Source organism: Camelus ferus, chromosome 18 (assembly GCF_009834535.1).
Source record: "Camelus ferus isolate YT-003-E chromosome 18, BCGSAC_Cfer_1.0, whole genome shotgun sequence".
NCBI lineage: Eukaryota > Metazoa > Chordata > Mammalia > Artiodactyla > Camelidae > Camelus > Camelus ferus.
Window position 1 is genome coordinate 22074690 of NC_045713.1, and position 25119 is coordinate 22099808.

General features: G+C 59.0%; 2 protein-coding genes across 4 annotated transcripts; both read left to right on the top strand.

The window, feature by feature from the left end:
* The first annotated feature begins 2153 nt into the window (after window positions 1-2153).
* Window positions 2154-12216, top strand: PGAP6 (post-glycosylphosphatidylinositol attachment to proteins 6). Its single transcript, XM_032460680.1, is given in 14 exon segments — window positions 2154-2372; window positions 6074-6251; window positions 6331-6523; window positions 6720-6847; window positions 7072-7340; window positions 7432-7745; window positions 8175-8234; window positions 8236-8266; window positions 8363-8486; window positions 8847-8983; window positions 9338-9516; window positions 9587-9733; window positions 10321-10437; window positions 10743-12216. Coding segments are annotated over 14 exon segments (2298 nt in total). The 5' UTR covers window positions 2154-2248; the 3' UTR covers window positions 11040-12216.
* Window positions 12217-12365: 149 nt separating this feature from the next.
* On the top strand, window positions 12366-15666 carry MRPL28 (mitochondrial ribosomal protein L28). 3 transcript variants are annotated; one of them, XM_032460694.1, is made up of 6 exons: window positions 12366-12614; window positions 12926-13223; window positions 13756-13908; window positions 14243-14407; window positions 14501-14587; window positions 15249-15666. In XM_032460694.1, the coding sequence occupies exons 2-6, from the start codon at window positions 12936-12938 to the stop codon at window positions 15354-15356; spliced, it is 801 nt and encodes a 266-aa protein (XP_032316585.1). In that variant the 5' UTR covers window positions 12366-12614; window positions 12926-12935; the 3' UTR covers window positions 15357-15666. The 3 variants fall into 3 exon arrangements, with proteins under 3 accessions (XP_032316585.1, XP_032316587.1, XP_032316586.1); XM_032460696.1 differs by having other exon boundaries at window positions 14273-14407; XM_032460695.1 differs by having other exon boundaries at window positions 12576-12667.
* Window positions 15667-25119: the final 9453 nt, after the last annotated feature.

Consider the following 25119-nt stretch of genomic DNA (forward strand, 5'->3'; position numbering starts at 1 on the left):
AAGTTCACCAGCACTTCCAGGTGGAACACTGGGGGGGGGGGTAGAGGTGGGGAAACGGGTGTCTGATGCCTCCCCTCCTGCCTGCTGGTGAACTTTACCGAGGTGGCCCTCAGAGCCCAGCCTGGGGCAGCAGATGGAACAGTCCGCAGTGTTTAGTGCTGACCACAACTGCAGTCCCTGGCAGGATCTGGGTCAGTACAGTGCCCTAAAGTCGCAACTCAGCAAATCCAGAATTGGTCTCTGTCCCTTTAAATTGAGACTCTCAGGGCCCCCTGCTGCCAGGGGTGAGGAGGGCCCAGCATAGATTCCAGAGGAATAAAGGATCTCTTCTATGGCTTCACACTTAGGGCTTGGGGTGCTTCTGGCCTCCACCCTTCACCTCCTCTCCCCAGCCTTCAGTAGCCCAGGGCTTACAAATAAACCCACCACCAGTCAAGGAAACCCTCCTCCCACCACTAGTACAAAGTTCAAAAGGTACAGGTACAGCCCCCACCTCTCAGTCCTCAGCCACTTGGTTCCCATCCTTCCCTTGCTGCTGTATGCTTCCATCCAAATAAAAAAATTTTTTCCCTAGAAAATAGTAGCTTTCTGAACACATTATTCTGCCCTTTCCTTTTTTCAGCTAAAGTTCACCTGATAGACCATTCCCAATCAGTACAGTTTCCTGGTTTTCCTTTTACAGTCCACTGTAGCAGTGTTTAAAATATCACAGCATTGAATATCCATCGCGGTACCCATGATTTGAATACCCCATTCCTTAAGACCAGTATCTTGGTGCATGTTGTACTGAAAGGCAATCAACCCCATGTTTCTGTGACCATTTCTGCAGGGAAAACGCACAGCGGCGGGATGACTGAGGATCATGTGAGGCTCCGTCTAGGCCAATTTCTGGCCTCCAAACGTAGGAGAGTCGGCGCACAACCGCAGCCTTTTGGTAACATCGAACTTTTGATCTCCTCGGATTTATTAGGTGAAAGAAAAGAGGCCTCTTGGTATTTTTCAGTTTGCATTTCTCTGAGGAGGGAAATGTTTATTTGTGTATCTTTTCCAGGAATCTATTCCAGTCGTTTCCTGTTGGAGAGTTGGTATTTATTTGTAGGAACTCTTTTCTCGTTAAGATTGGCCCTTTGTGATGTGAGTTGTAAGGATGTCCTCCCCAGTTTACCGCTTCTTTTTTTGACTTTGGTTATGCAGTTTTGTTCTTCAGGAAGCTTTGATTTTAACGTAGCTGAATTTCTCAGTCTTGCCTCTAGTCTTCTGGTCATATTTAGAAAAGCTGTCGCTTCTCCTAGACTCTGAAAGAGTTTCCCCAAGTTTTCTTCCAGTCCCTTTACAGTTTCCTTTTTATGTTGAAATCCGTCTGTCGGAATCTACCCTGGTATCAAGGGTGAGAAGTGAGTCCCATCCACCAACGTGAATCGCCACCTAAAGTGCGCGAAACATGTGCAAGGAGCCTTTTCATCTTTCTTTGAAAGTCCCACAGTCGTAGCGCCTTTGAGGTGTGTCGCGCCAGGAGGCCCGGTCGGGGAGTCCAGCTCCGGGAGGCGGGAGCGGTTGTAGGCTGGATGGACCTCGCGCGGCGCCCGGCCCACCACCGCTCAGGGATCTGCAGATGCTTGGGTCCCCGGGGCCCCCAGCGCCTCCAGGAAGCATGTGGGGTGCTCTACGGTCGCCTGGAATCTCCTGCGCGTTCTAATTCACGCCCCACTATTTCTCCCTCTGAACCGAGACCCCCCACTGCCCCCTGGTTCCCATGCACGGTCTGCCGCCATTCCGCCCTCAGCCCCACGTGTCCAGATACCCTCCAGCCTCTCCTGCTCCGCCTCCCCAACCTGCGCGCGGTTGTGGGTTTGGGTTCCCCCTCAGTCCGCGACCTCCCTCGGACTCATTTTCCTGGCACGCCCCCTCGGTCCTCGCGTCGCCTCCCGCCCGCGTCCCTTCCAGCCCCACGTCGCCCTGTCCCTCGCCGCCCCCGCCTCTTGTCCTCCTTCCAATCGCCGTCCCGGCACGCCCCCCGCGCCCTGCTCGGCGCCCAGCGCCCTGCGCTCCTCTTCAGCTTGACCCCGGCGGGGCGGGGCCTCGCAGGCGGAAGTGCCCGGGGCGCCAGCGGCTGGGACCGGCCCGGACGATGGGAGCCCGAGGCAGAGGTGGCGGCTGGGGCCGCAGTGGTGGCGGTGGCTGCCCAAGCGGCGGCGGGGGCGGGTGGCCGGGGACGCGGGCCGGGTAGCGCCGGGCCGAGCGCAGAGCTATGGGCCGGGCTGGGACTGGGACCGGGGGTGCGGCGGTGGCAGTGGCGGTGGCGGGGCTGCTGCTGCTGCTGCTGCTGCTCGCTCTGTCCCCGCCTGCCGCCGCCGGCGACGGCAGAAAGAGCGGTGAGTTACGGTAGACCCACGGGCGCCATCCTGGGGGGGCGCGGGCTGGGAGCAGGGGGCAGCGGCTAGGAGGCGGGGCCTGGATTGTGACTCACCTGGGGACACCTGTACGCTCACTTGGCGCGGGCATAGGGCCCAGGTCCCCACCCCGGGTTGGGGGTGCAGGGCAGCCCCTTTCGGGGCGCCTCATGTGAGCGAAGTCAGGTGGAAAGGACGCCAGCGCCTCCTCCTCTGTCCCCAGGGTCAGGTTCCGCCGAATTGGCCCCCTGGAGCTCGCCCTCCCTTCCTTCCTCGTACTCCTGCTCCTAACCCGTGCAGGTCGGGCACGACCACCGTGCACCTGGACGTGGAGGTGAAGGAGCCGGGGTGGGGAACTCATCTGGGACTCCCAAGAGCTGCGGGACTCCCAAGAGCTGCGAGACTCCCTGAGAAGAAGCGTTGGGCAGCGGGATTCTGGGACCCCTATCTGGTTTGGGAGAGGGGCAGAGTTGGAAAAAAGTTGCTAAGATCCTGGAGTAGCAATCTAGGTGGGTGTCATGCCTCCACCCCTCCCAAGGTGACCACCATCTTACTGCAGTCACTTTCAACAACTGGCCTTACTTCTTGGAGGCTAGACTCCAAGTGGTCCTCAGGACTCTAGTTCGCCAGAGTGGTTCTGAGAAATGGGGACCTCTGTGTTGTTCGGGAACTTCCACTTCCTTTGGTGGAGGCCCAAGGAAGTGGCTAGACCAGGAGGGGTTCTGCAGGGCACTTGGGGATGCTGAGTAACCCCCCTTTCCCTGACTCTTGTGGCTAGACCAGGAGGGGTTCTGCAGGGCACTTGGGGATGCTGAGTAACCCCCCTTTCCCTGACTCTTGTGGCCTTGGACTCCCTGGGGGCCACGTGGGGGCTAAGAAGGCCCAGATGCCCCCCTGTGTAGTAGGCAGCTCATCGTACAGCCTGGGGCTGGCTCCCAGCCCATCCTCTCTTTTCTGAAATCTTGCTCCTCCAGGCTCCTGTTTCTTTGAGGGCTGTGCCTCTGGTTTCCTAGCTTGGCACAGCTGGGAATGAAAGGTGGTTTCCCCAGATCGGCCCCTGATGAAATCGCTTCATTGGATACCTCCAACCTGTACTTTCTCCTTTTCCTCCTTTCCCGGTATCAGGGCTAGGTGTGGGATCACTGGTGGAGAATTTATGTAGATGGAAAACTTGGGGCAGCCTCTCATCTCCCAGGCTTGCTGAAGGGGCAGGCAGCTTTGTGATCTTGGCTTCTGGGGTCTAGGGGTGGGCAGGGTCTCTGCACTGGGTGCCTGTCCTGGTTTGGAGGGTGTGGTGAAGGATGCCCTCATTAAGGATCCAAGGACAGGCTCAGGGACTTTCTTTCTCCTCCCCTCAACCCTGTGTCCTTGGAGGGGCTGTGGCCAGAGCAGGTGTTCATGTGGCTGGCACTCTCATGTATCAGAAATATGACTTCCATATCCAGCTCAGACGGATGTGTTAATGGTGTTAATTGCCTGGTGCATTGACCAACATAACAATGTGGGCATCTTGGGCAGGGAGATTAGGCTGCAGAGCTGTGGCTCTGGGAGTAGGGGACCACTGGGTCTTAGGATGACCTCTCTTATCTCTTGTGCACATGCTGAAACTTCACAGCTACCACCTGATTTGCATGATGTCCTGTGCTGGTGGGGACCAGAAGGCTCTGCCTCTCTCAGGTCAAGGGGCTGTACACTGCAGTGTGATCTTCCCTGCCTGTCCCTGTCTAGAAGTTGGGTGCCCAGCAGGCTGGCTGACCGCTTCTCAAAGGCTCTGTGGTCCTGAGGTTGTCGGGGAGGAGGTGGGGAACTGTCCTGCCTCAGCTCCCAGCACTTTTAAATTTTTCGACTGTTGTCATTATGTTATCCTGGAGGCTGCAGCAGCTTAAGGAGAAAATTTGTGTTAGTTCATTGGCTCCGAGTCTCCTAGCACTCAGGCCACAGCCAGACGGGTGGGACCTGGTGGCCAGTAGACACCCGAAAAGCCTGGAATGTGTCCTGTATGGAGCCTGTGCCTGCCCAGCCCCCATGCTGGACTCCTTGGAGCTCAGACTGGCTTTGCAAGTGGCATGTTATCTTTTCTCAAGGTGCTTCCAGGGGAGGGTCAGGAGGCTGGCAGGAGAGCCAGCTGCTCACCTGGCTCCCTTACCTGCGCATCTGGCCCACCTGGAGAGGCCCTGGGCTTGCTGCTGGGGTGGTGTGAGCCAGCCACTCTCCCATTGGGGTAGGGGGAGTCACCCAGCCTGTGGAGCATGAGGCCACACCCTGCTGTGACCATAGTGCACTTTTCAGGAAGCACTTTAACATCTATTAATCAATGGAGGGAGCGGCACCCGAAGGGAGGTGCTGTCGGCCAACTCACTAGGAAGCTGGGACCTGGAGAGGGGAAGGGACAGCCAAGGTCATACCAAGCACAAGGCCCAGCTGGTGCTGGAGCCAGGCTTCCTGCCATGCTGCCCAGGCGTCTCGTGGTTGGACCCCAGGCCTGGTCAGCCACCCCCTGGACACAGAGAGCACCCAGGGCATGCCTGTTCTATGGAAGGCCCAAGAGGGAGGGTCTGGGTGGGCACCTTCACCCACTCATTGGGCAGGTGGTTACACTGTGGGCCCTGGACATATGCACCAGTGGAGGTTGTACCGGTTAGTAAACACCCAAGGAGGGCCCTGATCCAGAGTGGGGTCTCAGGCCTCTGTGCTGAGTCCTGGAAGACCTTCCAAGCTGTCCTGGGAAGTGAGCAAGTGTAAACTTTTGGTGTGTATAGGGGAGGGGAGCTGAGGAGCCATGGAATGGGAGGCCTGAGAGCTCCTGCCAGGACTGGGCCATGGGGGATCCCTGGTCTGGGCCCCTGCCTTGTGTCTGTGCCCCTCTGCAGTGCAGGGGCCAGTCGTTCCAGCTTAAGGCAGCGCAGGGTCTCTGCCCGCCACCTCTCTGGGAGAGGAGGAACTCAGGCTCTGGTGAGCTGTACCCCAAGTCAGCCAGCCTCCAGACCTGAATCCCCTCACTTGTCCAGTGAACCAGGATCAAAAATCCTGGAGCTAGGGGGCTCAGAGGAGGTGAGGGAGCATCCTGATGTGCAGGGCCCAAGGCAGACATGAAGAGGAGTGGGGCTCCCACCCTGACCACTTTTGTGTCCTTCAGCCTTCATCACTCAGCCCCTTATGTACCAGGGCTGCAATGTGAGCGGGGCCAAGAGGGACTGTGACCAGTAGGCAGAAGCAGGGCCCTCTGAGTGGGGCTCTTTCTGCTTCTAAGGTCTGAGGCAGTTGGGGTGATAGGTGATGGGGGGCTCTGGGGCTTGTTGCTGATAAGGGATGCCTAGTGGGTGGGATGTGATGATTTGGGGAAAGTTGGCAGAGGAATGGCTGTGGGGACTGAGCCTGTGAGCCAGAGATCGATGGGGTGGAGGGGTTTAGAAAGATGGCAAGGGTGGTCTTGGATGTGTGGACATGAATAGGAACATGATGCCTGACTGAAAACTTCTGAGTCGTAGGCCCTTGTCAAGGGCTGGAGGGGGACAGTGACCTTTCAGGGTCAAAGTTGGCATGACATTCATCCCAAGGGCTCCATGGCTTCCCTCACCTTTTCTCTCTGGCCATTCCAGGCCAGAAGGGCCTTGGAGGCCTTGCTCCCCAGGTGGAGGGGGTCCTGGGTACCCTGGCCTGGCTGACAGCACCTTCTCCCACAGATGCCAGGCTGGTGTCTGAGCAGTTTTCACAGTCCCCGCAGAAGCTGGCTTTCTATAGCTGGTATGGCAGCACCAGGCTCTTCCGCTTCCGTGTGCCCCCCGACACCGTGCTGCTGCGCTGGCTGCTGCAGGCATCCCAGGGCAGCGGCCCCTCCTGCACCAACGTGGAGATCACTGTGTAGGTGCCTGCCTGCCGCCCTCCCGCCTGAGCCTCCCGGGCCTCCCACCTGAGCCTGCTCAACTCTCTCTACTTCCAGGTATTTCCGCTATGGCGCCCCTCCTGTCATCAACCCACTGGGCACCAGCTTCCCCGACAACACCTCCGTGCAGCCCTCCTTCCTTGTCAAGATGCTGCATGGCAACACCTCCATCAACATCTCCCACCCAGCACCCGGGGACTGGTTTGTGGCCGCCCACCTGCCCCCCTCATCCCAGAAGATTGAGGTGAAGGTGAGGGGACTCCCTCCATGGTTAGGGGGCAGGATCCTGCAGTGCACAAATGGCCAGTCCCTGCTGTTCACCACCTCAGGGCAGACTTTGCTCTAGTCTCTGCTGCCCAGCACCACCCCCGAACCCCCAGGCTCTCTGACCCAGTTCTGCCCCCTCACCTGCTTCCTCTTCTTCCCTATGCCTGCTCTCTCCTTAGGGCTTTATTCCCACCTGTGCCTACGTCTTCCAGCCTGACATGCTGGTTGTGCGGGTGGTCGAGGTCTCTATCCTGGAGCCTGATGTGCCCCTTCCGCAGACTCTCCTCCACCATCCCAGCTACCTCAAGTGAGTGGAGGCCCTGGGGAAGGCCCAGCCTCCGAGTTTGGTGGAGTGGGTGGTACTGCTGTCCTCACTGTGGGTGAGAAAGTGAGGGGTCTGGGTTTCTGGATTGTGCTAAGAAGTGGGGACCCGACCCCTGGCCCCTTTGGCCAGCAGCCTGAGTGTGAATGCTGTGGTGACGCCGGTCAAAGCTGCAGAGCCTGAATGAGGCCATATCCCCTTGGCTGCAGAATCTTTGTCCCTGAGTACACCCAGGAGCTACGGTTGGAGCTGCAGGGCTGTGCATCCAATGGGAGCCTGGGCTGCCCCGTGCGCCTCACCGTGGGCTCAGCCACCCTGCCCGGCAACTTCCGGAAGGTGCTCACTTGCACAGGGCCCACCCAGGACTGCCGCCTGCTGCTGCCCTCACCGCCCTGGGGCCGGTGGCTGCAAGTGACAGCCAAGAGCCTGGCGGGGCCGCTTGTGTCTGTAGCTTTCACTGCTGTAGCTGCACTCACAGGTGGGCTGCATGGAAAGAGGGGTGGGTGGCTCTGCTCCCTGCCCTCCACCCCTAGGCCTTCCTCCAACTGAGCCCCTTGTCCTCTTGACAGCCTGCAGGCCATGGAGTGTGAGCTTCCAGCACCTTCTGCAGAACAGTGCAAACCAGAGCAGAAATGCCTCCACTGGTCTGCTGCCCCTGAGCCCCAGCTACCAGGAACTGGACAGGAGCAGCGGGGCAGGTGACAGCCCCTTCTGCCTCAGGAACTACCCAGTCCCTCGGGAAGACTTGGACGTGGTGTCCGTGCGCTTCCGGCCCCTAGACCAGGTGTCGGTGCAGTCAGACATGCCCTCCGTGTTGCGGCTGTACCTCAACACGGGCATGGACAGTGGGGGCTCCCTCATCATCTCTCTGCAAGTCAACAAGGTATCTTTGGCTGTGAGCACCTCGAGACCCTGCTTGAATCAGGGCCCAAGGCCCAAAGTTCAGGGCTCAGACCTCCCCGGGTGGAGTGATGCTGCTCAGACCTTTCTGTGCTGACTTTGGCATGGAGACTGGGTCGGGGCAGCCTTTCAGGCAACAAAGTGACCCTGGTGGGCATTGGGCCAAAATAGTCTCCTTCTGAGAAATGGGGAGCCTGGTCTGTGGAGCAGCAGGTCCATGTCGGCAGGCTCAGGACTGTGCCTGAGCAGACAGGGTGGAGGGGGTGATCGTAGGCTGGGTGTCCCAGGCCTAGAGGGCGAGGGTCCTGGATGGGCCCTGAACCTGTGGGAGCCACAGAGAACAGCACCCAGACACTGGAGTGTGAAGTTGAGGAGGAAGCAGGGGGCTGACCCTTCTCGTCCTCCCTCTCAGACCGCGATTGCCAACAACACCTTGGTGGTGGTCTGTGTGACTGCCGCCTCGCCCTTCCTCAGGCTTCAATGATTCGCTCAACTGCACCACAGGTATGGACAGGCACAGGCACGGGCAGGCAGCGTCTGGCCCAGTGAGCCAGCAGGCCCTCTGGCCATCTCTGACTGGGACTTCCCACTCCCCTGCAGCCTTCTTCCAGGGCTACCCTCTGTCTCTGAGTGCCTCATCGCGCAAGACCACCCTTGTTATTCCTTACCCAGAGACAGACAACTGGTACCTCTCCCTGCAGCTTGTGTGCCCTGAAAGTCCTAAGTAAGTAAACTTGGGGTAGGCAGCCAAGTGGTTATGCTCAGGACCATGGACAGGGCTGCCAGTGTCCCAGTTTGGGGGTGACGCCAGGAGTTCCAAGAGGTTCCCCTTTTCCACCTGGCCGCCCCTTCCACGGCAGCTCTGGGAGCCAGGATACAAGGAGGGGGGCTGGTCCAGGACCCAGTCCCAGACACATTGGTCCTTCAGCAGTGGGAGTGGGGAGGGGGAGTCTTGACCTTGGCAGTGCTCAGTTGCTATCCTCCAGGGCTCAGATCCCAAGGGCCTCAACTCTGGGTTCACATATCCAAGACCCTGCTGGGAGCACTGGTGGGCAGCCAGCCTTCCTGTGGCCCCTCCTCACAGGGAGTGTGAGCAGGCCTTGGTGCCTGTGGAGACCACTTTGTACTTGGTGCCTTGCCTGAATGACTGCGGACCCTATGGCCAGTGCCTCCTGCTGCGCACACACAGCTACCTGTATGCAGGCTGTAGCTGCAAGGCAGGTGAGGGACAAGTTTGGAGAATACCCCAAAGAGCAAGGGCAGATGCCTCCTTACCACTCCTACAGTGCCCGCCAACCCCCATGCAGGCATAGAGAGGCACCCCCACAGATGGTACTGCCTTCAGACTTTGGCTTCCCCTGCCCACACCTACCCTCACTTGCCCATGCCTGCCATATACCTGCCCACACCTACCCCATGTCTTTCCCCCTTGTCCCAGCCTGTTCTGGGTTGAGGAAGAGGCTTCTCCACAGGGTCCTGGGTGAAGGGTAGACCTTGAGGTTCAGAAGGACCCTCCGCCAAGCCTGGCCCCAGTTGCCTGGGCTTAGCCCCATGCAGTGTCACATTGGCTTATAGGCTGGCGTGGGTGGAGCTGCACAGACAACAGCACGGCCCAGACTGTGGCCCAGCAGAAGGTAGCCACCCTCTTGCTCACCCTCAGCAACCTCTTGTTCTTGGCTCCAATCACCGTCTCCGTGCACCGCTCCCACCTGGTAGAGGCCTCCGTCTATGCCTACACCATGTTCTTCTCCACGGTAGGCCAGCCCTGCTCCTGTTGTGGGGAGGTTGGGGGTCTGGGCTGCCACTGACCACCTGGCCCTGCAGTTCTACCACGCTTGTGACCAGCCAGGAGAGGCGGTGCTGTGTATCCTGAACTATGACACCCTGCAGTACTGTGATTTCCTGGGCTCTGGAGTGTCCATCTGGGTCACCATCCTCTGCATGGCGCGGCTGAAGGCAGCCTTGAAATACGTGAGTGATCTCCTAACACCCCTGAGCTGGGCTCTAGGGGAGCAGAGGCCCTCATGTGCAGCGTGTCAAGGGAGAGACCAGAAAGAGGGTTCGGCGGTTACCATTAGTGGGCAGGGTTAAGAGAGGCCTTTTTCTCTCCCAGGGCTCCATTCAGAGAGGAGGCCTGGAGCCCTGACCCTAGGCCAGAACTCCCTGAGAAGCCCCCAGCTGTGCTCCTGGAGCCTCTGGTGCTGAGGACACCTTGGGGGCTTTTCTGCTGAAGTAGGATCTGGCTGATGGAGATGCATGCCCTGGTGCCCTGCATGGCCAGGTTCTTGCCTCAGAAATTCACCTGTGGATGGACCAGTGGGACCAATGCATCCCTGCAATGTAGGAGCTGGAGGAGAAGCACCTCCCTTCCAGCTAGCAGAGCATGACAAATTGTGCCAGCAGCTCCAAGGGGGCAGGCAGAGGTGCCCAGGGGGCAGTGAGGGACAGCAGGATGACCAGTGTGTCCCCACTACCTGCTCCTGCTGGCCCTCATGCTGTCAAAGATGAGCCAGGCCAGGGTTCCTGTGACCCTGTGACCATCCCTGTGTTTTGCCCAGGTTCTGTTCCTCCTGGGCACTCTGGTCTTCGCCATGTCCTTGCAGATGGACCGCAGGGCAGTCTGGAACACAATGGGGCCTTGCCTCTTTGCCATCGTGGTCATGGTCACCATGTGGGTAAGGAGCTAGAGCAGGCCTGTGGTCCCCTCAGACCCCCTCCCTTGGCAATTGGGATAAGAGTGTGGGCCCCCCACAGACCCTCACTCTGGGAGGAGAGAACATGGCCCCTCGTTCTGGCCATGTTCTTTGTCCTGGGACTGAGTCTTCCACATCCTCTGAGGGCTACTCGTGGCACCCACAGGGGCCCAGCGTGGCTTCATGCCCAAGTCTCTGTGCCCCGGAGCCCCTTCCAAGCAGCCCACAACCCTTGGGAGCCGTGGCTGCAGCCCCTGTGCCAGCACTCATGTGGTAGTTTCCTCCAGGTGTACCGCTGCGGACGCCGGCGCCACTGCTACCCCACCTCCTGGCAGCGTTGGATCTTCTACCTCCTGCCTGGCATCTCCATGGCCACTATGGCCATCACCATCTACACCTCCATGATGACCAGCGACAACTATTATTACACCCATAGCATCTGGCACATGCTGCTGGCAGGGAGCGCAGCGTTCTTGCTGCCACCACGTGAGCAACACACTGATCCCTGGGCCTGCTCCCAGAAGCTCCCCTGCCACTATGAGATCTGTAAGAACCACCGGGAAGAGCTGTACACAGTGACATGACACGGCCTACAGCTGTGATCTCTCCAGTCAGGGGCAAGACTAAGGGAGAAGGACCCTGTTCCCATCAATTTCCAACAGAATAAAATTGCCCTGTGCATCCTCTTGCTTTCTCCTCTCGAGGAGAGGACCACACCCCCAACTCCCTTGTGTCCACTAGCTGCCAGCTGACTCAGTCCCTCTGCAGGGCCCAGCTGGTATCTGCAGTGGCCCCTGGGGCCTGGGCCTGGCTGCTTGGAGACCAAAGGTACCGTGCAGGGGCAGACTCCTGTTCTACTGACCTGGGGACAGTTGGAGGGAGATGTGGAGTAAGATTCCCCCATTGCCCTAGTCTCCTGTGAGGCTGTGATATGAGAGACCCTGGTGGGCAAAGGAGGCCTGAGCCCACCTCCCATGGGCCCCTGCCACTGAGGCTGGGAGCTGTGCCATCCCTAGCTCCTTGAATGCCAACCTGCCTTGGCTTGGGAATACCCTTGCTGATGCTTTTACCATGGGAAGGGGTGACTGTGCTCACCAGGGAGCTGAGGGCACTGGGGGGACGTGAGGGTTAGCTGCTGTGAATGGTATGGAGAGGCTGGCTTCTAGCTGTGCAGCTCTCCCCCTTCACTCCCTGTGGCTCTCAGCTTTGGAGCTGCAGCCCTCTGAGATAAGCTTCCTGGGGAGGGGGCTCCCAAGTTGCTCTGGGAGTGCTGGGCCCACAGGGCACACCTCATCCCAACTCTGCCCCACCCACCCCCTGGATTCCTAGGCCCTTGTCTGGGGAGGATTCTCTTGTGTTATTCCCAGGAGAGGTAATGGCTGCCACCCTGCACTGGCCTAACCACGGTGGACCTTTGGGGAGGAGGCCCCTGGAGACCCAGCAGTGTCTTTCTCCTTCCACTGTCGGGGAAGTGGAGGAAGGGCTGCTAACTGCCAAGGGAGCAGTACCCTCCCTTTGCTAAGGCATGACTGCAGAGGGCTACTGTCTGTATAAGGAATGCAGAGCGGGGCCATGGCAAGCTGCGCCCAGTGTGAGGGGCACACAGCCCTCCGACCTCCTGGCCCCGGCATCTTCCCTACAGGGTTCTGTCCAGGGTGTGACCTCCCTGAAGGCTTCCCCCACCCGCAGTCACCCAGCCCTTGGCCATCGGAGTGTCCTCTAGGCTTGTAAAGGGGAAATATTTATATAGGGTGTTTTGAGGGGTAAAAATTTTTAAGACATTTAAGACATATTTTTCTGTAGCTCTGATTTCCCTGTGATTGGTGAATTTCATATTCTGCAGTGATGTTTCAAGGCAAAAGTTTTTACATTGCTATTTGCGCTCCTTTGGGGAGAAGGGGAAGTGGGAGCAAGAATGACAGACCCCGCCCCTGGGGCTGCCGCTAGCGAGAAACGGCCCGCACTTGCCAACGGTGCCCGGAGCTGCTTCCGACTCCGCAGGGTATTTTCCACAGTCCCTAAGGCCGAAAAGGGGGCGGGGCGAGCCCGGGGGTGGTGCGGGGTAGACCGACGGGCTTTGCAGCCAGTCAGCGACGGGTGAAGGGCCAGGTGCCCGGCGGTGCGACTTCCGGTTCCGGCGGGGCACTGAGCTCTAGGAGGTAGGCAGTGCGACCTGATCGGGGGTCGGGGTCCAGGGCACTCTACTGCATGGGTGAGCTGGCCGAGTAGTCGGAGCCGCGCAGGCTCACGGGGTCGGGCCAGGGAGACTGTGCCGGAGGTCTGGGCTGCCCTGGGGGATGGGGCAGGGGGTCGGGGCCGCGTGGGCAACGGGGCTGTGCAGGGGTAAGGAGCCATGGCGGAGGGACCTGGCTGGAGGTTGGAGCTGCGCGGGGTAATGGGGCGGGAGAGGATGAGGGGGGCCCGAGACGGCCCATGGCGTCGGGTGACTCCGGCCCCTGCCTCCCCCAAGGCTCGCTGCGATGCCCTTGCACAGGGTCCCGGTGGGCCTGTGGAAGAAGCTCCGCTTGCGTGAAGGCATCTGCTCCCGCCTTCCCTCGCATTACTTGCGCTCCTTGGAGGTGGAACGGACGCCCACTCCCGTGCACTACCGGCCACACGGGGCTAAGTTCAAGATCAACCCAAAGAACGGGCAACGGGAGCGCCTGGAGGACGTGCCCATTCCCATTCACTACCCTCCGGAGTCCCAGCTAGGGCTCTGGGGCGGCGAGGGCTGGATTCTGGGTCACAGATATGTCAACAACGACAAGGTAGGTGAGCAGGATGGGCTTGAGCGGTGCTTCCCCGGCTTTTGCTGCCTTGCTCCACGTGACTCTGGAGGTACCTGGGGAGCAAAAGGGACCCTGGGGAGAGGGGGCTTAGTGTGTGGGGGACGCAGCTCCATCTGAGTATCCTCAGAAGTAAGGGGTCACAGTTCTGGCACTGGGCATCTGAGACAGAGTGATCACTCAGATCAAGTGTAAGGATGGGGAGGAGCCTTGAGTCTTGAAAGAGGTTGAGAGTGAGGTCTATTGTTACCTGTCAGCTTGATCTCCATACTTTCCCCAATTCTCATGACCCCCGAACCATGGAGTTGTGGTTGTGTGTGTGGTGTGTCTCGAATACACACCAGTAACCTGGCCAAGGTCTGGGGAGAAGCTGTTCTCTGGGTGGGCAGCCAGGTCCCCAGGTAGGGGCTGGTCCATGTAGCTCCACATTCCAAGTCTCAGGAAGGTACCCCATTCACCGCTCAGGTCTGTGGGAGAAGCAGCAGCTCACACCAGGCCTCTGCTGCCCCCTCAGCTCTCCAAGAAGGTGAAGAAGGTGTGGAAGCCACAGCTGTTCCAGCGCGAGCTCTACAGTGAGATCCTGGACACCAAGTTCACCGTGACCGTGACCATGCGCACCCTGGACCTAATCGATGAGTCCTATGGGTTTGACTTCTACATCCTCAAGGCAAGCAGATCACCACCATGCTGGGGCATGTTGCTGTCTGAGGTGGAGGGTCACCAGTGAGATGTAAACAGGACCATGTCCCTTTCTGGGCAGCCCCAGCTGGAGTTTTCTGCCCATGGGAGAATCCTTCGCTGTGGACAGCCACCTTGCCCATGGGACTCAAGGGAGCACAGCCGTCTCCTTTTCTGCTCTTAGACCGTCCTCTGTTTTGGCCTGGGCACTGGGGCTGCCCACCTGGTCTAACGTGCTCCACTGGGCTGGCCTGGGGACTGCCACCTATTGGGGAGGAGGCTGGAGGGGCTGGCTGGTCAGGTGGATGGGGCCCTGCCTGCAGCACCTGGCCTCACGTGGAGCCTCCTGCCAGACCCCAAAGGAGGACCTGTGCTCCAAGTTCGGGATGGACCTGAAACGAGGGATGCTTCTGCGGCTCGCCCAACAGGATCCCCAGCTGCACCCAGACGACCCTGACAGGAGGGCGGCCATCTATGACAAGTACAAGGTAAGGACTTGGGCCTGTCCTTCCTGCTTCTTGGTGGGCCCCACCGGCCAGCTGCCCCTGGCCTCACCACGAGCCCCATCTCTGCTTGCACAGGCCTTTGTCATTCCGGAGGCGGAGGCTGAGTGGGTCGGTCTGACTCTCGATGAGGCTGTGGAGAAGCAGAGGCTGCTAGAGGAGAAGGTGAGAGTGTGTGGGAGTGCCAGCTGCCCTGCCCTCTCAGGAGTGGACACAGCTGCCAAGCTCCAGCCCCAGGGGAGCCTAGACCCAGGGGCACTGCTGCATAAGCCTGCCCAGCAGGAGCCATGGACTATGGGTTCTGCGGGGCACAATCCCTCCCCTCTAGGTCCTGACCTCTCCTGCCTGCTCTGGCTGGCTTCATGGACAGAAAGAGGGACAAGAGCTGGATGCTTGGCCCTGTCGGTTTACTTGGCTCCCTAGCATTCTACAGGGTCTTCCCAGTTGAAGCCTTTTTATGTCTGTCCCCTGGAAGAGTCTGGAGCATGTGGTAGCTGCTGAGACAGGGAGCTCACTCATGGCCCAGAAGCTGCTGGTCCCCTGCCCTCTGCTCGCTCTATCTGCAGCCACGGGGCCCTAAGGCAGGGAAGCTGGGGGCTGGCGCCTGATCCCTGTATCCCCAAGGGAAGGTAGCCCCTCTCCCACGGACAGGCCACTGTCCTCTGGGCTAGGGGCTGAGGGATGGTGAGTAATCTTGCTTTACCCTGTGGCCCAGGCTGTGAGGCCTGGGCCTGTCACGCCCAGTTCCTCTTGGTGTTTGGCCAGAGCAACTGGATTCCCAGCCTCCCCTGAGCGCCTCACTGTGACCCTGTCTTGCCCCCTGTAGGACCCCGTCCCTCTGTTCAAGGTCTACGTGGAGGAGCTGATCGAGCAGCTTCAGCAGCAGGCCCTGTCTGAGCCGGCAGTGATGCAGAAGAGAGCCAGTGGGCAGTAACCACACAGAGGCCTGGGCCTCACAGTTGGGCTCAGCACCTCCACCCCCTTTGACACAATGGACAGAGCCTGGGGCAGTGGCGGGGGCCACCATGGGCAGTGGGTGAACCCATTGTTGTGTGTGCTGGCCACGCAGCTCCCGGGTGGCATGGGCTTTGTGGAGGCCCCAAGAGGCCTCTTGTCTCAGGATCCCCAGAGGCCTGAGGCCCTCTCGCTGCCTCTGTGGTCTCCTCCCCTTCCCCCATAGTGGAGGCCTTGCTGAGGCCGGTCACCACCCTTGGGGGACAGCGTAAGTAAAATCTGAGCCAGGCTGTGTGTGTGCTGCTTTGCTTGGAGGATCAGGGCTCACCCTGCCCCAGAGACTTGGGATGCAACCAGCTATGCAAGGTTTCTGTGCTTTTCTGTCCTTTGGGAGAACCCAGTGTTGTTGGAGGCATCCTGTGTTATAGCAGGATGGGGCCTCCCCCCGCCCCCACCTGTCTGGAACATTCTCCAGACAGAGGCTGGGTGCTGCGGCCTGGCTCTGGGAGTGGCTTGACAGTGTTCATGCCAGCACTCCTGTGGGGTGGCGGGCACCCACACCAGCTCTGAGAGGTGCAGGGGCCCTCCGAGGGTGCTGCTGGTGGCTGTGTCTTGCACGGAAGGCCTTGAGTCTGGAGCTTCTGTCAGCCCCACCCTATCACAGTTCAAAAGGAGGCCAGGATCACAAGGCCTGTGGGGACCTGAACCCAGGTGGGGATGTGACTCCCAGCAGGAGGCTGGGCCAGGCACCCTGAGGCCTTTCCTGCTCTAAGACCCACTTCGCTGACCCTTATTGGAAGTCCTGAGCATTGAAAGCCAGTCAGGTCTCTGGGAGGACAGGCAGGTTCCCCTGACCTGGTCCTAGCTGACTGACTAAGGGGCACCAGGCTCCTCTGAGGAGTGCTATGGGAGGTCACACCCCCCTGGGCCGTGTTAATGGAGGGGAGGCAGAGTGGCCTGCAGATGTTGGAGGGCCTTGGTAACCCCATGGCTCATAAGAAGGTCATCTAGGACTGGGAGCTGCCTTGGGGTCAGAGCCCTGGGGGGGAATGTCCCAAGGTCACCAGTACCAGCCTCCTCCGAGGGCACTTGGGGAACTCATGTGTCCTGATGCTCCCAATCACAAGTTCTTCATATAATATCCCTATTTTGTGAACGGTTTTAATTTTTAAAGAATTTTACCAAAAGTTGACAATGCCCAGCTCACCCAGCCCTGGCTCTGTGGGCCAGCAAGGCCCAGCCCAGTTGTTCAAACCATGGCCTCTGGCTCTAGCCCGGTTGGTGGTGCTCTGGGCCAGCCCTGCCCGGCCTCCACTCATGGTTCCCATGTTCAGCCCTGGACTGAATCAAACTGATTCCCTTTACACTCCCTTGGTCTGTTGCCTGGATCCCCTGTGCAGTGTGTAACCAGAACATCCCCAGTTCATTGACCTTGGCTGAAGTAGCCTTCCCTCACCTGCTCTTTCCTGCCCCAACTAAGGCCACAGGAGTAGGGGTGTTCTGTGTTGGATTCCTGGGGCCCCAGGGACCTGGGGCTACACAGGGCATGTGGGCTGAGTAGGGTCGTGGCTGGGCTTGAGGGTGGATGAAGGTGGACTCTGCCTCCCTGTCAGCACTAGTGGGCCAGGCCAGAGTGTTTCCAGCCTGGGATTACCACAAGGACGGCCCAGGCTGGCCTCTGCAGACTAGTGATGGGAGCTTGGCATGCCTGGAGCAGATCACTCACCTTACCTGGACCTGAGGCTGGACTGAGTTGGGGTCTGAGTATGGCCTTGGCCCTCAGTCTCCAAAACATGAGCCCTTTTCTGATGGTGCAACGTCAGTTTCATCAAATTCTCACAAATATCCTTGGTTCAGGAAAGGTTAAGAAACCCTCAATGAGTGACAGGCTCACTCCGCAGCCCAAATAAAATGATCACCCAGGGAAGAGGGTAGAGCTCAGTGGTAAAGTGCGTGCTTAGCATGCACGAGGTCCTGGGGTCCTGGGTTCGATCCCCAGTACCTCCGTTTAAAAAAAAATCTAATCCCAACCCCCAAAAGATCACTGAGGTCTGGGACAAGCCCCCCCCCCTCCAGATTATCTGGTAGGTGGGGCTGGGAGGGGACACAGGGACTGCAGTCACCCACATGCTGCACACGGAACCAGGAGCTGAGCTGCCAATCAGCCACCTGTCCCGGCCGTCCGATGTGTCCTACCCTTCGGGCTCTGGTCAGGGAGTGACCTCTGAGCTGCGTTTATTTCTTTCCCCTTGTCAACCACACCTCCACCAATCTCTTCCTTGCTCTGTCTGTCTGAGAACCTCTGGTTCCCCCCTCACTGACGTCCTGGATTGGTGTGGGCTGTGTGTGTGTTCTACTGACCAAGGTCGAACCTGTGGAAGCCTGAGCTGCCCTGCCCTGGTCTGTGGCCTCAAACAGGTCGTGCTCTGTCTGCACCAGCTAAATCGACCCTTCCCCGTGTCCAAGGCCTTAGGGGCAAGCTCCCTCCCTCTGCATGTGTTTCCATGACAACAGCTCAACCAGTCAGCTTCAGTGTCAATAGTCTTGCTGGGCTGTGGACAGGAGGGTGAACCATCACTGGCTATGGGTTGGGGAAGGGCCCTCAGGACCAAGCACTGGAGGTCCATGACAGTAGTGTGGCCACCAGCACCATGGTGTCTTGAGGCCTTGTGTCCACTGTCTCATTCTGATGTCCTCAAGTACCAGGAAGGGTGAAAAGACTGACTTAATCTTGAGATGGGACAACCAAGGGCAAGGGAGAGACGGTGGGGTCCAGTCAACAGCTCTATACCTGAGCCCTCACCCTGAGGGTCACACCTGAGTCCTGCTCAGGTATGTACTGGCTGCATGTTTGCAGGTGTGCAGAGAGCAGCCTCGCCCCTGCCCTTGGCCCTGTCAGGGTGCTGGGAGCACAGGGGAACTGCTGGGGGACCTCCATCCACATCCACTGTCTGCTCTTCCCTGAGCTGGCGGTGCTGGGATCCACCTCAGCCTTCATCCACTGATGCCCACTTGAGCCCCTCTCCTTCCCACCCCAACCTGCTACCCCCAAGCTGGAGCCCTGGGCCAGATGAACCCATCCAACATTAGCCCTGTGCAGGTTGGCACCCTCTACCACACCTGACACAGGCCTGAGTACCCACCCCGACCCTGCCCCTGGACGAGACCTGTTTGTGTGTGATGGGAGGCCTATAAGACTAGAGGTGGACTGGGCAGCTTGGGTTGGGGCCAGGCCAGTGTGAAGAAGGCTGAGACTAGTCCAGGGTGCTGGCTGAGCACCTTCTGTGCCCTGTGGCTCTGGGTCCAGCCCAGCCTGCTGTGTGCCTGTTCCCTCAGATTTGTGACCCTGTGGACACCTTTTCCAGGCTCGCCCTGGCCCCTGGGTCCCTCTGGCTTTGGCAGTGGCCTCCTTAGCAGCTGCTGGGCCCCAGGGGCCTGCCTTAGTCCTGGCCTCTTACCAGGGGCTTGAGACTCATGCCTGCTCCTCTAAGCCCTGCAGCTGTTCCTCCGTCCATCTTCTGCTAACAGATGTGGGCTGGTCCTGGGTCAGGAAGTGGGGCATGGCCTCCTCCCAGGGCCCTCAGGTGTCCTTCATGGGGGCCTCAACCAGGTGGTGCTGATCCCAGGAGCGTTTGGACAGGCGAGGGGCTGTCACAGAGATGGGGTCGGGGTGGCTCTGGGATGTTCACTGTCCTGCAACACCCAGGATGGTCAGTCCTTGGAGTGATGCTGCATCATGCCCTTGCTGAAAAGCTGTGGCCTTGAGACATCAGGGAAGGCCTTGCTGAAGGCTGGTGCTAAGAGACCCTGAGGCAGGCAATGGGAAGAGCTGGTGCAAAGTCATGGTGTACGGCCAGTTTCCACGGGGTTGGAAAGTGTCCCAGAGTCCTGTTGGGTGGGGCCCAAGGTCGTGGAGCAGCAGGGCCATGCTGGGACCTCTGCAGGCTCTTGAAGGGGCTGTGATTGTGTCTATGTGTTCAGCAGGCTGAGGAGAATGCTGAGGGGCAGTCCCTGGGAGTGGAGAGTTTCTCCTGCTGCTCTCACCCATTATTTTCTAACCCTGACTGGGCCTGACCTTCAGCCCCTGGGGCAAGCCTGACCTGAAGTCCTTTTCTCAGTAGGGGCTGCAAGGACACTCTTCCTGCCTCTGCCAAGACATCAGGGAGGGCATGGAATGGCCTAGGACATGTCCCAAGAGAGGGACAGGAACCCCTTATGCTGGACATGCATCAAACACACGCATACACAAACACTCAACAGCTGGTGCAGGAGCAGCCACCAGCCAGCCACGTCTGACCCGACCCTCGAAGGGGACCCTGGCATGGGCCCACCAGCGGCGCCCGCCTGCTCCCTCGGCAGTCAGGAGTGGCTCGGGGGTGGCGGTGTCTAAAGGGGCTGGTTGCCATGGCTACCATAGGGTTCCGAGGCCGTCATCTGGTCCCTGCCTCAGCCAATCGGAGGTGGGAGCCCGAGCTGCAGCCTAGAGTCACGCTTCTTCCTCCCAGCCACACAGTGGCCAAGAGCAGGGACCCGCTTCCTGGAGTGGCTGAAAGTGCTCGCTCGGACCGGCCAAGCCCATCATGGCGGATCGCGGGACGGTGGGGCGTGAGCAGGCACACGGAGCCAGGCAGGTGAGGTAAGCCGGGTGGGCGGACGGACAGACGGACGGACGGACAGGCAGACAGGTGGACGTGCTCCCTGCTGCCCATTGTTCTTTTGGCTGAGGCTCTGCCCTCAGCCCACCCCGCCCTCTGACCCTCACCCTGGGACCCTCTCCCTAAATGTCCCAAGGAAGGGTCCCGGAAAGAGAGACAAAGGAAGCAGCATGAGGCAGAATGAATCCCACCGCGCCCTGGTCCCGAAATCACTCTCCTGGGTCTTTCACATCAGATTTCACATAGAGGCGGCATCAAAGACCCCCAACTGGCCAGGGCCCTCAGCGTAACGGCCACCTGGCCCCTCTCCCGGCCACCGCTCCCAGGGCTGGGCAACAGGCATGTCAAGGCAGCATGGTTTAAGAAGGATTTTTTTCAAGAAGAAAAGAAAAAGCGGAAAAAAGAGAAAAAATGTCCACCTATAACGGGGAGCGGTCAGCCCAAGATGGATCAGAAGCGCCAAATCCCATTACTCGGGACTTCAGAGGACAGGCCCCGAAAGGCAGCTGTGATTAAGAGCTTGTAAATGGAGTGTCCTTTGGAGATCAAAGAGGGACACGCTTGTGTGTGTGTGTGTGCGGGCGTGCGCGTGTGCACGCGTGTGTGCAGGGCGATGGCAGTGGGGCTGTGCGCCACGGAGTGGTGGAGCCTGGCGTGTCACCTGCCCGGCACGGCCACCCTCCATGTTGTGGGTGTCCTTGCTGCTGTGTGCGATGTGTGTATGCACCCAGGGGGCGGACCGGGTGCAGGCGAGGCCTGGTCCCCACCACGCACACCTGGCCTCTGGTAGCCGGCCCTTGGGAAGGCAGTCCTGGCTGGGCCTTTTTCCCCAACCTGGGCCTCCATCTTCTTCTCCTGGAGTCTGGTCTCGTCCCCAAGTTTGGCCCAGACAGGCCTGGCAGGAGCAGAGAGCACAGGCCCGCCGCTGTGTAGCCGGGTGTGAGTAAGGGCGGTGGCTGCCTGTAATCACCCCGACCGTCCTGCTGCCCGCAGAGGCCGAGAGCTCCCAGATGGCCTGGCGAGCATGTCTCAGAGGTTCAAAGCCTCTGTCGGCACGATTGTTGGGTTATTAGGTAAACTCTGAGAAGCAAATCTTTTAATCCACTGTGGCTAATCCAGTGCACTTTTGTTTGCCATGACAGATTCTGCGGCAACAAAGGGGCCAGAGGAACCCTGGCATACATAATCACATACTTATAACTGGGCCGCAGCGGCCGCTGGGCTCCTAGGCAGCCAAGAGAGACATCGGACAGCCAAGTGAAGGGCGGGTGGCAGAGGCCACCATGGGTGGAGGCCAACCTGGAGGGCATGGGCTGTTGGTGAGGGCAGCTGGCCCACCCGAGGCAGCAGCACCCCACCACCTAGTCGCCAAGACCCCTAGCTGCAGCTTGAGGGGTGGCCCTGGTCCCTGGGACTGTGCAGGCTTGGAGTGGCTGAATGGGGTGTGTCAGGGGGAAGGAGGAAAGGTAACCAATGGATGGGAGTAAGAGCTCACAGCACCAGGAGAGGCCTCCAGGGATGGGCTGGTCAGGACAGGGAAGGGCATTCCAGGAGAGGGAATAGCAAGGACACAGGTGGAAGTCTGCCCAGCATGAGGATTTGTGCAGCAGGAGGGCAGGCATACCTGAGACCAGAAGGGGAAGTAGCCAAAGGCTGCCTGGGAACATGAGACTATATCTGCTGCTTCCAGAAGTTGGGCCGAGGTCCCTCAGGAAACTGGCCCCTCCACTTGAACACCATCGCTCCTGGGAAAATGGCACCGGGGATGGCATTGGGGCAGCAGGCCCATTGTTCTGTTTGAGACACTTGACCTGGACCATGGCCAGTATGGGCTCCCTTCTGTGGCCTGGGCCCACTCATGGAGGGTTGCTCATGGACCTCTGAGGGCCCAGGATCAGGTCACTTTGCCAAGGAGGATACTCTGACTCCAGGAGGTGGCTGCCCAGCCCAGAGTCTCTGGCTGGCCCAAGTCTCCAGGGAGGCAGGAGTTGGGCAGATGACCCTGAGCCCCCCAAGTTAGGGAGCTGCTTGGTTGGTGGTGGGCAGGCTGCTCACCCCACGTCTCTCCTAGGCCCCTGTAGCTGATGGGCACCATCTTGGACACTGAACCCTCAACACACATCCTCCATCCCTGAGCCTGCCTGTCCATCTCCTAGACTCCTAAACACACCTCTGGGGTCAGAATCCTTCAGAAAGGCAGTGCAAAAAAGGTGTTCCTGCTGTGCCCTTTGGCCTGGAGTGACAGGACTCCTTTAGGACACTCGGTGAGAACCGAGTTGAGGGTGTGTGGAGGGTACCCTGGGTTGGAATGTGCTGGCCTTGGGGCCTGACCATTGACTCCTTGGGGGCCAGGGACTTGGGAGTCTGCATCAAGTCTGCTGGGTGAGTCGTCTTTGCAGGGACCTCAGTATAGCATAGCACTGGCTCACTGGGCCTGGGACTCTGGGCTCTGAGCAAATGGGAAGAAGCAGATAACTGCATAGCCATGTTTGAGAGCATGGCCACACAAGCAGCAATGGCAGTGCCTCACTTCTCATCTTGCCTATGAAAGGGAAGGGCAGGACCCACTGTCTTGTGGGAGCAGGGGCCACCGAGCCTGGACTACACAGAGCAGCAGGGTCAGAAACTGTCTGTTGTGCCACTGAGCTGACCCTGGAACCAACCTGTCTGAGGCAAAGCTCTGCTCCTATCCCCCTACCTCTCAGCTTGTCACTGGGACCGGGGTCACTCCTGGGGCGTGTCTGCAGCAGCTTTGGCTAAAGTTGGTGAGAAAACTCCAAACAGCAAGAAGGATGCAACATGCCAGCCTGGAGGACACACCTGCCCCACAGGTGTGAAGGGCGAGAGGAGCCAGACACAGGAGGAAAGAGGAAGGGGACCTGCTTAGGGAGGCCCCAGCCTGGGGTGCCCACGGAGCTGGCCAGCTCAGAAGCTCTAGGTGGCACCCGTTTGCTGGTCCTGGGGCCAACTCAAGGTGACCACAACAGTCACACCCTGCCTGACAATGCCCAACGGGTCACCTCTGTCCCATACTCCAGGGTCCTCACCCCCACTGCCTGTCTTACTCTGACGGATTAATTTCTACTGACCATTGATGGGAAGATGGCGCCTGCTGCAGAGCTTCCTGCTTTTCCCCAGATCCTAACAGTAACATCCTTTTAGATGGTCTTCTAGATGCATACAAGAGGCTGGAGCCCGCCCTGATTGCTCTCCAGCAATGACCAAAAACGGCTCCGGTAGTTCCTCTTTTGTACTCACATGCTCTGCATTCATCAAAATGGGTACCTTGTGTGTGTGGATTCCCAGCCTTTCTATTTGGTCTTATGGCTCACACCCTTGGCGTGATGTCTCCGCATCAGTTGTTGAGTGCAGGATGGGGTCGGGTTCATACCTGGCCCTCCCTGCTGACCTCAGAACCCATGGGAAAAGGACACTCCGGGACAAGAGAGGGAGCCCTGGGGGCCGAGTTTACGGCCAGGAAGGCAGCTGGCCATTGTGGCTGGGTCTGCATCTGCATCTCAGAAGGGAAGTCCACTTGCACTCTTCAGAACTGGATGAGCCAAGGCCTCCCTCCCCGAACCGGTCCTCACCTGCCTGCTCACCACCCACGCCCACCTCCCATACCTGTGCCGGGCCAGAGAGGCAGAAAATGTAGAGCCCAGATAGGGCTCAGCCTGAGGCTCCTATCTTCCTCCAGAAGTCCAAATAAGAAGAGTCCCTCCGTGTCTTCCCCTCCAAGGAACAACATTCCGTCTCTGTAGCTCATCCTCCACACATGGTGCCATGGTGGACACTCCTCAACATACCTCCTTGGTGCATCTTGGAAGATTCCTATGGATCACTTCTTACAAGTGGTCTTCCCCAGCCAACTGACAAATGTGTAAGGCTTCAGAGTCACTGTATTTTAAATATTCCTTTTATGTCTAAGTTGAAGAAAATGATTTCATTTGTGCTCTTGAGTTTTTTGTTTAGTTCCTGGAAAGCCTGAATAAGTGTCATCTGCAGTTTATCAGATCAAAGGCTTATGTGCAATCTCTGCCCCCAGGGAGGGGGGCGTTTTAAAAGATCTCTGTATGAAAAGAGGGCTCTATCAAGGACTCCCCTGTTCACAAGTGAGGCTCCCATGGCTCTGTGTCTGCTCTCAGCTCTACGGGGCTGATGTAGTCCCCCTGCCAGGTCACTCCTGTTCCAGGCAGGCCTGCAGAGATACCTTCCCCACCTTCCTCTCTTCAGAGCCTCCCCAAACTCCCAACTCTGGTTTCCCTGAAACTGTACCCTCCTCCAGTCTCCCTTGTGTGCTCGTAGCCACAACCCACTGAAGCAGGGCTGAAGCATTTCCTCCAGGCTTTCTGACTCTCTTCTTGTCTCCACAGGGTGAGGGCCCTGAGCAGCCAGAGGCGCGAGGGCCCTGTTCTGATCCCAGGGCCTGGGGACACCTGCCACCATGGGCCCGGAGGAGGATGGACATGGACACAACCCTGGGAGGCTGGCCTGGCCACAGCAGCAGCTCTGCAGAACCAAGGCAAGCACTGAGGGCCCACGTTTGGAAGTGGGGAGGCAGCCTAAGGACCAATGTCTGGAAGAATCTGCTGTCTGTCCAACACACTCAGGACTCCTGCACCCCACAGATACTTGGCTGTACCATGATGGCCACCCACTCTGTCTCTGAGGCTCTGAGGCTGAGCAGGGTAGGGGAGAGGCTGCAAAGGCATCTCCTGTACCCAGCACTGGGGACTTAGGACCATCCCAGCTGGATGTGGGTGAGAGTTACACCTGCCACCAGGACCCTAGTAGATCCAGTTGGGTTCAGCAGTGCAGCTCCTCTAATGTGCTGTCCTCACCACAGTCCCCACTCCTGCCCAGCCTGCCTTGTGCATGGTGATGGCCCAAGAGGTGGCTTGAGCCATTGGTAGGCTAGGGATGCTTTCCAGGTGGCCTGCATCCCTTACTGCTCCCCTTTCCTATGAAACCCTGGGTGGCGTAGGCTGTGCTGAGTCCTGGGAGGCTGAAGGCTGGGATGCCTCTGTACCACACACCCCAGGCAGGTGACACCAGCAGGCAGCTAGGCAGGAGTTTGGCTGGTGTCTA

Bases quoted from the DNA above. Each gene is read 5' to 3' on its own strand.
- MRPL28 (XM_032460694.1), top strand. From the start codon at position 12,936: ATGCCCTTGCACAGGGTCCCGGTGGGCCTGTGGAAGAAGCTCCGCTTG. The intron at 14,408-14,500 runs GTAAGGACTTGG...CTGCTTGCACAG, and splicing joins CCATCTATGACAAGTACAAG to GCCTTTGTCATTCCGGAGGC. The intron at 14,588-15,248 runs GTGAGAGTGTGT...TGCCCCCTGTAG, and splicing joins AGAGGCTGCTAGAGGAGAAG to GACCCCGTCCCTCTGTTCAA.